This window comes from Carcharhinus amblyrhynchos, chromosome 13, assembly GCF_965287045.1.
Source record: "Carcharhinus amblyrhynchos chromosome 13, sCarAmb.v2.hapA, whole genome shotgun sequence".
Classification (NCBI taxonomy): domain Eukaryota; kingdom Metazoa; phylum Chordata; class Chondrichthyes; order Carcharhiniformes; family Carcharhinidae; genus Carcharhinus; species Carcharhinus amblyrhynchos.
The window spans coordinates 8,596,465-8,609,142 of record NC_137336.1 but is presented as its reverse complement, the minus strand read 5'-3'; the positions used below and the strand labels follow the sequence as shown (position 1 = coordinate 8,609,142).

General features: G+C 49.8%; 1 protein-coding gene across 1 annotated transcript in view; it reads left to right on the top strand.

Annotated features, from left to right (window-relative positions):
• The window catches only part of synpo (synaptopodin), an 85,213-nt gene extending 72,738 nt beyond the window's left edge, over nucleotides 1-12,475 (top strand). The window contains exon 4 of the mRNA XM_080201262.1: nucleotides 9,597-12,475. Coding sequence (XP_080057388.1) covers nucleotides 9,597-10,172 — 576 coding nt within the window. The 3' untranslated portion in view covers nucleotides 10,173-12,475. The remainder of the gene's footprint in view (nucleotides 1-9,596) is intronic.
• The last annotated feature ends 203 nt before the right edge of the window (nucleotides 12,476-12,678 follow it).

Sequence of the window (12,678 nt, the reverse complement as noted above, 5' to 3'; positions counted from 1 at the left end):
TATTGAGTTGGATGATTGGCCATGATCGTGATGAGTGGCAGAGGAGGCTCGGATGGCCTCCTCCTGCTCCTATGTTTTTTTTTAAAAAGCCAGCACAGACATTGTGGGCTGAATGGCATCCCCCAGTGCTGTAATTAATTGTAAACAGTCAGGTGTGGGCCTGAGATTTTCATCCCAAGAAGTCAGCTCCTGAATTCAGTCAAGTATTTGCAAAATGGGAGACCGAGCCAAGGGACAGATTGTCCAGTTTGATTGAGGCATGGCCTCCTGTTCAGTGGGGACGGGAAAGGTCTGAATCCCAGATTGGGTCACAGCCATGCAACTAACACCACAGGCCGGACCCAACACCTCAAAATATCAAGGCTGTGAGATTGCCCCTGTTGCCGTAGTAACGGGAGATCTGGCCCAAGGTGGCCGCCGCGGTTTATGAGTGCAAAAAAAACCGAAACATCCCAATCACCATTTGTGAGGAACCAGATTCGTTCTTGAATTCTCACAGGCGTTTATTGAATAATCTGATCGCACAAATCAGTCACCAGTGAACCTTGTTGGGCAGAATAAGTAAAAAAAGGTTGTGAGAACCTAAAAGTTTTGGAGCATAGAGCAGCCTCTGAATGCCTCGCCAACTTGCTTCTCCCAACTCCCTCAGCAAATTCCCACAATTTCCCATCAACTGAAATGTCTTGCCGGGGCCTCGGAGTAAATTATTTCAGTCAGGAAAGGTTTCGGAGGTTTGATTCTGAGATTGTGTGAAGCAGATTGCTGTGGACCCTGTGAATCAGAGTCACTGGTTTGCAAAACCTGCACACAATGGTGCCAAAACGAAAGGCCAGACATTCCAAGGAAATCGAGGCTCAAATGATTTGGGCACCCGGAGAAAGCTGGGATCAAAGGTTCCCGAATCTGGGATCGTTTGGAAAGAGGCTGACGTAAACAGCAGAGAAGCCATGTTGAAGTTGAATGGATGGTGCTCAGTGAACAGTTTTGGTTTCCATATTAACCAAATTGAGGTAGAGGCACTGGGAAAGGGACGGCAGACATTTGCCCTAAGGATATCAGTCATTCTAGCGTGCAGGAAAGGTGGAGCAGACTGGAGAAATGTGTGCAGTTCTGGTCGCCACGTTACCAGAAGGATGTGATTGCACGGGAGGGGGCGCAGAGGAGATTCACCTGGACGCTGCCTGGGACGGAGCATTTTAAGTTATGAAGAGAGGTTGAAGAGGGTTGGGTTACTTTCGTTGGAGCAGAGAAGACTGAGGGGGACCTGATGGACGTGTACAAGATTATGAGGGGCATGGAGAGGTTGGATAGGGAGCAGCTATTCCCCTTAGTTGTAGGGTCAGTCACGAGGGGGCATAGGTTCGGGGTGAGGTGCGGGGGGTTTAAGGGGGGATTTCATGAAAAACTTTTTTTTAACCCAGAGGGTGGTGACAGACTGGAATGAGCTGCCTGGGAGGGTGCCTCATATCCTTCAAGAAGTACCTGGGTGAGCTCTGGGCACCATCATAACATTCAGGGCTATGGCAGATGGGATTAGATGGGAGTTCAGGTGTTTATAATGTGTCAGTGTGGACTCAGAGGGCTGAAGGGCCTCTTTTGCACTCTATAATTCTAAGAATATCGTCAGGATGGTAGAAAGGTTTAATGGTGAATGGAGATCTCTCCATATGCAGGAGAATCCAACAGTAAAGGTCATTAATGTAGAATTTCAGCAAGACATTAGTAAGGATTCAGCAGAAAATTCTTCACAGAGTATTGAGAATGTGGAACCCATTACCACAGAGAGCAGCTGAGATGAATATTTGAATAAGTTTAAGGGGAGGTTAGATGAACAGTGAGAAATACAAAGTAATGTGATTGGGTGAAATGAAGCAGGGTGGGAGGAGCTTGTGTGAAGCATCAACATCAGCATAGACCAATAACCTGTCTCTGTGCATTTTACAGTAAAAAGTCTGACAACACCAGGTTTTAGTCCAACCTATTTATTTGATAATATTCTCACTAGCTTTCGAGGGGACAGCCTCTTCATCAGGTGAATGGAGAGTTCTGGCCTCAGACAGAGCATATAAAGCACAGCCAGAACTCTCCATTCACCTGATGAAGAGGCTGTCCCCTCGAAAGCTAGTGAGAATATTATCAAATAAATAGGTTGGACTAAAACCTGGTGTTGTCAGACTTTTTACTGTGTTTACGCCAGTCCAACGCCGGCATACCCACATCATTTTACAGCACAGGGTTAGATACAGAGTAAAGCTCCCTCTACACTGTCCCCCATCAAACACTCCCAGGTCAGGTACAGCACGGGGTTAGATACAGAGTAAAGCTCCCTCTACACTGTCCCCCCCATCAAACACTCCCAGGACAGGTACAGCACGGGGTTAGATACAGAGTAAAGCTCCCTCTACACTGTCCCCCATCAAACACTCCCAGGACAGGTACAGCCCGGGGTTAGATACAGAGTAAAGCTCCCTCTGCACCAGAACCGTACATAGTATTCCAGATGTGGTCTCATCATGCCCTGTACAACTGAAGCAAAATTAGATAAATTCCAAATATCCCAATCCCCTTGCAATAAATAACAACGTTCCATGAGCTTTCCTAATCGCCTACTGGACTGACGACCTAATTTTAGTTGGAGAGCTGAAAGATCTGGCACTGACACAGTTGGCTGGATGGTCTCTGTCCACGCTGTCTGGTTCTATTCTCTGATTTAAGCTGCTACTTCGTTGCTAATTTCTTTTCTCTCTCCACTAACCTTACACCCCACCCTCTGCCCAGTCAGATCCGGTTCCTGAGCTCTGCACCTCAGACCTTGCAGAAAGTGGGTAGTAATATTGAGGAGAATATTCCTCTTGGGAATGCTGTACCCTGCTCCCTCCTGCTGTCTCATTGTGTTACACTGCCCGCTGTAACTCCACAACTGGCTTATTCTTGGGGTCATAGTTTTTTCATTCTTTCACGAGTGTCACCAGCAAGGTCAGCATTTTGTTACCGGTCCCCAATTGTCCTTGAACTGAGTGTCTCACTGAGCCATTCCAGAGGGCAATTGAGAGTTAACCGTGGGTTTGGAGTCACATGTAGGCCAGACCAGGTAAGGACGGCAGATTTCCTTCCCTAAAGGACATTAGTGAACCAGATGAAAATCAGTGACAGTTTCATGGTCACATGACTGCGACCAGCCTGATTCCCGATTTATTTTTAAATCTTTCCAATGTTGGGATTTGATTCCATGCCCCAGAGTATTAACCTGGTCTCCTGGATTACCAATCCGCACTATACTGCCACCTCCCCATCAATGACAATTCAACGAGTCCAAACCCGAAACATTAGATCCTCTCTCCCCCTCCCCTCACTCCCCAACACTGTCACCTCTTCTCGTGCCAAATTATTTCTTACTCAATCTTGAGTCAAACCGCAGAGGTTTGGTGGGAAATTCAGGCTGGCCCCCGTTATAGAAGCAAAGTCCGGCAGATGCTGGGGGTCTGAAATAAAAACAGAAAATGCTGCAAATACTCAGCTGGCTGGTAATGGAAGAAAATCACTTCCTCTTCTCTCCCCACAGATGCTGCCTGACCTGTCAATTCATTGTTGCATTGTCTTTCTATGTTCAGGGATGGCACTCCTTGTGCAGTGCTGAGGGGGAGCTGCACAGTCAGAGCGCCATCGAGGTTTACAGCATGGAAACAAGCCCTTCAGCCCAACTTGTCCATGCCACCCAGTTTTTAACCACTAAACTAGTCCCAATTGCCCACATTTGGTCCATATCCCTCTGTAACCATCTTACCCGTGTAACTGTCTAAATGCTTTTTAAAAGACAAAATTGTACCCGCCTCTATTACTGTCTCTGGCTGTTCATTCCAGACATTCACCACCCTCTGTGAAAATATTGCCCCTCTGGACTCTTTTGTATCTCTCCCCTCTCTCCTTAAACCTATGCCCTCTAGTTTTAGACTCCCCTCCCTTTGGGAAAAAATGGTGACTATCTAGCTGACCTATGACCCTCATTATTTTATAGATCTCTGTAAGATCACCTCTAAGCCTCATACGCTCCAGGGAAAGAAGTCCCAGTCTATCCGGCCTCTCAATATAAATCAAACCATCAATTCTACCCCCCCCTCTCCTCCCCTCTCCCCTCCCTTTCCCCTCATCCTAGTAAATCTTTTCTGCAGTCCTTCTAGTTTAATAATATATTTTCTGTAATAAGGTGACCAGAACTGTGCACAGTATTCCAACTGTGGCCTTACCAATGTCTTGTACAACTTCAATAAGACGTCCCAACTCCTGTATTCAATGTTCTGACCAATGAAACCAAGCATGCTGAATGCCTTCCTCACCACTCTGTCCTACTGAGACTCCACTTTCAAGGAGCTATGAACATGTACCCCGAGATCTCTTCGTTCTACAACTCTCCCCAATGCCCTACCATTAACTAAGTCCTGCCCAAATTCGTTCTGTCAAAATGCATCATCTCACATTTATCTAAATTAAAGTCCATCTGCCATTTATCAGCCCAATTGATCAAGATCCCCTGGAATCGAAAATAACCTCCTTCACTGTCCACTATGCCACCAATCTTATTGCCATTTGAAAACTTACTAACCATGCCCCATAAATTCTCATCCAAATCATTGATATAAATAACAAATAACAGTGGACCCAACACCAATCCCTGAGGCACATCGCTGACCACAGGCCTCCAGTTTGAAAAACAACCCTCTACAACCATCCTCTGTCTTCTGTCGTCAAGCCAATTTTGTATCCAATTGGCTACCTGACTCTGGATGCCATGACATTTAAACTTTTGCAACAACCTACCATGTGATACCTTGTCAAAGGCCTTGCTAAAGTCCATGTAGACAACGTCAACTGCACTGCCCTCATCTACCTTCTTTGTTACCCCTTCAAAAAACTCAAATTCGTGAGACATAATTTTCACTCTCGTAGCCATGCTGACTGCCCCTAATCAGTCCTGGTGTCTCTAAATGCCTGTAACCCTAACAACTTACCCACTACAGATGTTGTGCTCACTGGCCTGTAGTTCCAAGCTTTTCCCTGCAGCCTTTCTTTAACAAAGTCACAACATTTGCCACCCTCCAATCGTCAGGCACCTCACCTGTGTCCGTCAATGGTTCAAATATCTCTGCTAGGGGACCCACAATTTCCCCCCTAGCCTCCCACAGTGTCCTGGGATACAGTTCATTAGGTCCCGGGGATTTATCTACCTCGACGAGCTTTAAGACTTCCAGCACCCCCTTCTCTGTAATATGTACTCCTCAAGATATCACTATTTATTTCCCCAAGTTCCCTAACATCCATGCTTTTCTCAACAGTAAATACCGATGAGAAATATCCATCTCTTGTGGATCCGCACATAGATAAGAACATAAGAAATAGGAGCAGGAGTAGGCCATCTAGCACTTCGAGCCTGCCCCGCCATTCAACAAGATCATGGCTGATCTGAAGTGGATCAGTTCCACTTTCCCGCTCTCTCCCCATAACCCTTAATTCCCTTGTCTGTCAGAAACCTATCCACCCGTGACTTAAATATATTCAGTGACGTAGTCTCCACCACTTCAATGGGCAGAGAATTCCAGAGATTCACCACCCTTTGAGTGAAGAAGTTCCTCCTCAACTCCGATCTAAACTGCACCCCCCCCCCCCACCCCCATTATTTTGAGGCTGTGCCCTCTAGTTCTGCTATCCTTTCTAAGCGGGAAGAATCTCTCTACCTCCACCCTATCCTTCCCTTTCATTATCTTATATGTCTCTATAAGATCCCCCCTCAGCCTTCTAAACTCCACTGAGTACAGATCCAGTCTATTCAATCTCTCCTCATAGGCTAACCCCCTCATCTCCGGTATCAGCCTAGTGAACCTCCTCTGCACTCCCTCCAAGGCCAATATATCCTTTCTCAAATGCGGCGACCAAAACTGCACACAGTACTCCAGTTACAGATGATCTTGTTGATCCTTAAGAGGTCCTACTCACTTCTTAGTTACTCTTTTGCCCTTTATGTATTTGTAGCTGTTGACCATTTCTGCTTTGTCCTCTTTGATGTAGACAGGGGCATGTCTTCCACTGCACTTCCTGAAGTCAATGACAATTTCCTTCATTTTGTTGACATTGAGGGAGAGATTATTGTTGTCGCACCAGTTCACCAGATTCACTATCTCTTTCCTGCTCGCTATCTCATCATTGTTTGAGATCCGACCCGCTATGGTGGCTGGATCAGCTGAGGGTGATTCACTTGAGGTGAGGCGGTTGGTTCACCTGAGGGTTGTAGATGTTCATTGGTTGAATATGTTTCAGCCTGAGGTGACAGATTTTTGGTCTCGGGGGATTAAGGGATGTGGGGATTGGGGGGAAAATGGAGTTGAAGATCAATCAAGGGCAGTCATGATTGTATTGGACAATGGAGCAGACTCGATGGGCCGAATGGTCTACCCCCGCTCCTGCTCTTGCGATAATTGAGAGACTGTGGAACTCGAGGCAGGATTTTTTTATGCCAGAGGGGAATGCATCCCTGCCAATCACAGCAGCCCTACAGCTCGGTCAAGCTCTAAGATGTTGGGACCCCTCTCCTCACCCCGCCCCCAATCTCCACCCCCCCCCCCCATCCAATCCAATCCACTCCATCCCCACACCGTGCCACCCCCCACCCCCATCCCAACTAGGATAGAGGTCCCGGACAATCTGATTGGTCAAAGCTCTGCAGTCCCATCTATACCAGCGGCAGGACTATCACCACAGGCCTGCCTGGAGGCCGGGGGGGGGGGGGGGGGGGGGTGGGGAAGTGCGGGTTGGTGTTGGGGGGGTGGGGGGAGTGAGGCCCAGATGGCGTGGGGAGGGAGGGCTAGGTGTCCTGATCGAAAGGCCAGAGATGGGGAGGGAACAGGTGCAGAGGTTGTCATTGGGGTGGGGTGGGATGGGGGCATCTGTCCCCTTCCACGCCCCCCCCCCCTCCCCAAAGCCCTGCCATCTCCCCCTCCCCCACCCACTCACGCCCAAAGACTTGCTGGGCTTCCCCTCACCCCTGAACTCCCTCCCGACTGCCTCGAGATCGAGGCAGGAAGCGGCCCAATATCCGTCCACTTCGAAGCCTCAACTGGGGTGAAGGCCAGACATCCTAGACCCTGCCCAGCTCTCGAAAATGGTGGGCAGCTGGGAAGTGGCAGGCAGCGGGGGGGGGGGGCACCAGGGAGGCACTAGAACAGTCCACCCAGCCTGGGGGGGGTAAACATAACCAACTCGTGAAGCGAGTTAAAGGAAGAAGGTTATGCTGAGGGCATTCAACAAAGAGAAATGGAAACAGAATCATTTGAAGCAGGAACAGTACAGGAGCGGTTGGGCTGAATGGCCTGTCTCTGGGCTGTATTTTGATAGAATGGTGAGCAGGGTTTCTGTTTGGTGGAGAATCTCAGAGACAGAGTTTACAGCAAGAATCCTGTGGGGGGAGTGTAAGGCCCATGTTACATTCCTACAATCTCAGATACTTCAACACTGTAACTGTCCACCGTGTTAACACCAGCAGTCCTGCTACAATCCTCAGCGCAAAGGGAGATTCCCACACATCTGTGATGACAGGGTTGACTTTGAGGAGAGATTAAGTAGTTTGGGCTTGTACTCGCTGGAGTTTAGGAGAATGAGAGAGGATCTGATCGAGGTATATAAAATTTTAAAAGGGATTGATAAAGTAAATGTAGACCGAATGTTTCCTCTTATGGGGAAATCTGGAACAAGGGATCACAGGTATAGGTTGAGAGGTGGTAGATTTAAAATTGAGATGCAGAGAAACTTCTTCTCACAGAGAGTGGTAAATTTGTGGAACTCGCTGCCCCAGAGTGTGGTGGAGTTTGAATCATTGAATGGTTTCAAGAAGGAGATAGATATATTTATAATAAAAAAGGGATATGGGGAAGAGGTGGGGAGGTGGATTTGAGACCATGGAGAGATCAGCCATGATCTGATTGAATGGCAGATCAGACTTGAAGGGCTGAACTTTCCTACTTCCGCTCCTAATTCCTGTGTTCCTATGTCTGTTCACACTCAATTCTTGTTATGGCTTTAAGACTCGCTCCAGAGAAATGCATGGTGGAATTCAGTAGGACAAATTCCAGTGCCGCACTGTCAGAGGGTCAGTACTGAGGGAATGCTGCACTGTCAGAGGGTCAGTACTGAGGGAGTGCTGCACCATCAGAGGGTTAGTACTGAGGGAATGCTGCACTGTCAGAGGGACAGTACTGAGGGAGTGCTGAACTGTCAGAGGGACAGTACTGAGGGAGTGCTGCACTGTCAAAGGGTCAGTACTGAGGGAATGCTGCACTGTCAGAGGGTCAGTACTGAGGGAGTGCTGCACTGTCAGAGGGACAGTACTGAGGGAATGCTGCACTGTCAGAGGGTCAGTACTGAGGGAATGCTGCACTGTCAGAGGGTCAGTACTGAGGGAGTGCTGCACTGTCAGAGGGTCAGTGCTGAGGGAGTGCCGCACTGTCAGAGGGTCAGTACTGAGGGAGTGCCGCACTGTCAGAGGGTCAGTACTGAGGGAGTGCTGCACTGTCAGAGGGTCAGTGCTGAGGGAGTGCCGCACTGTCAGAGGGTCAGTACTGAGGGAGTGCCGCACTGTCAGAGGGTCAGTACTGAGGGAGTGCCGCACTGTCAGTGGGTCAGTACTGAGGGAGCGCCGCACTGTCAGAGGGTCAGTACTGAGGGAGCGCCGCACTGTCAGAGGGTCAGTACTGAGGGAGTGCCGCACTGTCAGAGGGTCAGTACTGAGGGAGCGCCGCACTGTCAGAGGGTCAGTGCTGAGGGAGCGCTGCACTGTCAGAGGGTCAGTGCTGAGGGAGTGCTGCACTGTCAGAGGGTCAGTACTGAGGGAGTGCCGCACTGTCAGAGGGACAGTACTGAGGGAGTGCCGCACTGTCAGAGGGACAGTGCTGAGGGAGTGCTGCACTGTCAGAGGGTCAGTGCTGAGGGAGTGCTGCACTGTCAGAGGGTCAGTACTGAGGGAGTGCTGCACTGTCAGAGGGACAGTGCTGAGGGAGTGCTGCACTGTCAGAGGGACAGTACTGAGGGAGTGCTGCACTGTCAGAGGGTCAGTACTGAGGGAATGCTGTACCGTCAAAGGGGCAGAACGTCACATGTGTTAAAAACAGAAAGCTGGACGAACCCTATAGGTGTGGCAGCAGAAGCAGAGCTAACGTTTTGTGTCTGTGTGCCTGTCTTTCAGACACATCCTCCACAGTTAGATTTTATTCAGATGAGGTAATGAGTTTGGGGCCAATTTGCTCCCTTGGGCTGAACTGGAAGCTTCTACGGGCACGATTCTGGAGAAGGGCAGGGGCTGTTAGTTAGCGTCCTGGGCAATGATTCTCCATCAATATCAGAATAACACGTGGCCTGGCCTTTGTCACGTTGCTGTTTGTGGGATCTTGCTGTGCGCAGCTGGGCTGTTGCATTTCCTGCCTTACGGGAACTTCACTGGGTGCAGAGGGCTTTGGGATGTCCAGTCTTGGCGAAAGGTGCACCGGAATCGTGTGTCTTTGTTTAAAACCCCTCGAGAGGTGGGAACCGAATTCATGTTTTTGTTTTCTGCGCAGGGGCTGACGTCTCCCACGGCCTGGAAGCCCAGCATGGAGCGAAGGATGAGCAGCCCACGGCTCTACACAGACACCTTCCGGACTTCGTCAGCGAGCGAGTTCCGGCCTGGCAGCCCCAAGTCCCCCTTCTACCCCATCAGTCCGCCATCCACCGCACTCTTCAACAATTGGTCTCCGCTGAGGGAAGCCAGGGCTGGTTCGCCCAGCAGGCCCGGGGGGGACAGCCCGGAGAACCGCCGCCTGAAGGATCTGCTAGCCAAGAACGTGGTCAGTGCAGCCCGTCGCAAGAAGCTGTCCAGCCCCACTGCCTCCCCCGTCAGCCCCGGGGACCTCCCCCCTGCCCCGAGTCCCCGCGCCGGCTGCCTCTCCCCCCTGTCACCTCTGTCACCCGGTGTTGCCTCTCCGGACACTCCAGCCAATTCTGTCCGCTCACCGCTCCGCGTCTACCGCCGCTCGCTGACCGACTCAGAGTTCTCGCTGGGATCGGATGATTCTGGGCCCAGGTCCCCCAGTTATTATAATTTCTGTCCAAGAGGATGGACTGGGAGCAAACTGAAACAGAGCGAGCAGTTATAAACACGGAGCAACATAGTGTCTGTGTGTGAGAGTGAGGGGGTGAGTAAATATGAGTGACTCAGTGAGTGGGTGATTCAATGAATGGGTGAGTGACTCAGTGATGAGTGACTCAATGAATGAATGAGTGAGTGAGTGTGTCAGTGAGTGAGTGACTCAGTAAGTGAGCGACTCAGTGAGTGAGCGACTCAGTGAGTGAGTGAATGAGTGAGTGAATGAGTGAGTGAATGAGTGAGTGATTCAGTGAGAGAGTGACTCAGTGAGTAACTCAGTGAATGAGTGAGTGACTCAGTGAGTGAGTGAGTAACTGAGTGAGTGAATCAGTGAATGAGTGAGTGAGTGAACGACTCAATGAGTGGAAGTAATCCAGTGAGTGAGTGAATGTGTCAGTGAGGAGTGACTCAGTGAGTGAGTGACTCTGAGTGAGAGTGATTCAGTGAGTGTGAGTTTCTGTAGGGGGGAGAATGGGATTGGGCTTCTGCAAGACGTGAATTTCAGTTTATTTTTTGCACATTGCACGCTTTACAAACTGTGAGCACTATTTCTGAGGAAAGAGTTCGGGTTTGGAGGGAACGGACTCACTGGCTGCCCCTCAGTTTGACTAAAGACCAGCCGGATATTGTCCCGAGGGAACCTTCCCTTCCGGAGCGAGGCTGGACCGGAATTATTTGGGGAAAAAAGTCTTTCTCTTTCAGGATTTCTATTATACTCTTTGCAACCAGTCAGAGTTGCTAACTCTCGTTATTGTTGGGTCGGTTCCTTTATCACATGACTACCCAATCCTCATCCCACCCCCCTCACCCGCTCCCATTCCCAAACATTGCTGTCATTGGTCCAATCTCCAAGTGCGCTCTGTTCTAGTCCAAGATGGCACCCTGTCACCCTAGGGTGAGGCAAGAGGGGTGCCCTGAATCTATCAATCAGTCAAGCTCCAGGGCACCTTGGCAATGGACCAATGTCCCGCTAGCAAATATTAGCCAATTCCAGTGCCTACTGTGGATTGCCCATGCACCCAGGAATGTGTCCTCACCACCCCTCCCCCTTTGCAATGCCACCTTCTTTGGGGTGTCTTAGGGGTTGCATGTCATTAATAAGGCTACTCTTATGAGCAGGAAAAGCCATAGAGGATATGAGGCCATATTTAAAAATGCGCTCCCAGTTTCTACACCTTGTGAACCATGTACACAGCAATGGGTTGGCACGTCTGAAAGCAACTCGCTGGGCACAGGTCCTGGGCCCAGTTCCCCACCTGCAGAGGCTTAACTGATCTCGGTTAGGGCAGTGAATCATTTGGAGGCATACTGTTGGCCTGGAGAATGCACTATCCTCCCCAATGCCACCCCTCCATTGTCTCCCACACCAGCACAGTGGCACAGTGGGTTAGCACTGCTGCCTCACAGCACCAGGATCCAGGTTCAATTCCGGCCTCGGGTCACTGTCTGTGTGGAGTTTGCGCATTCTCCCCGTGTCTGCGTGGGTTTCCTCCAGGTGCTCCGGTTTCCTCCCACGGTCCTAAGATGCACAGGTAAGGTGGATTGGCCAAGATAAATTGCCCCTTAGCATCAGGGGGACTAGCTAGGGTAAATGTGTGGGGTTACAAGGATCAGGCCTGGGTGGGATTGTGGTCAGTACAGACTCAATGGGCTGAATGGCCTCCTTCTGCTCTGTAGGGATTCTATGATTCTATTCCATGATACCAACACTGTCCAGTCAGAGTGTGGGGTTGAATGGGGGGAGGCGGGGTGGAGGGAAATGAGGGGATAACACCTCCTGCAGATTGAAGCCCCCTTATCTGCAGGGTGCATCGGCAATCAGCGGCTGAGGGCAAAGAACAGCATGTGATGCCTCTGCAGTTGAATAGTCGGACACCACCCATTGCCTGGATTCCAACAGCGAGGCCTTGCAGGAGGAAAATGACAGGATGGGTGGGGGGAGGTGGAAGGGCGAGGGGAGAAGGAGTGGGGGCAAGCATACAGATGTTGGGAAACGGAAGCAAATGAAAACTCCCACACCCTCCCCACCTCCCTCTTGCCCTCACCCCAACCCCAAACCCTCCACCTCAACAATCCTGAAATGAGGACCCTTTAATCGATTGCAACACATCTTAACGCCACTGCCCTCAGTTAACCTGTAACAACAACCAAAAATACCCTGTATGAGAAACATTCCTTTACACTCTGCTCTGTAGCAATTTTTTTTTTGGAATTATGAAAGATTGCTATCCTTTTTTTAAATATCACAATGTAAATGAACTGTAATTGATAATGGTATATATAAAAACTCAATACAGATGTGAAACCCTTCAACTGTGTGTTCCTTCCTTTCAAAGTGCCAGCATGCGCGATGGGCTGAATGGCCTCCTTCTGTACTGTCGCTTTCCACGAATGTTTTATCAGTTTATTCCCACCGGGGAGAGTTTATTCATAGACACAAGGATCTGTCTCGTTGTACTTCCCGACAACACACACACCCATCGCTTTCTGACTCCGGATTTTGTCACCCCCATCCT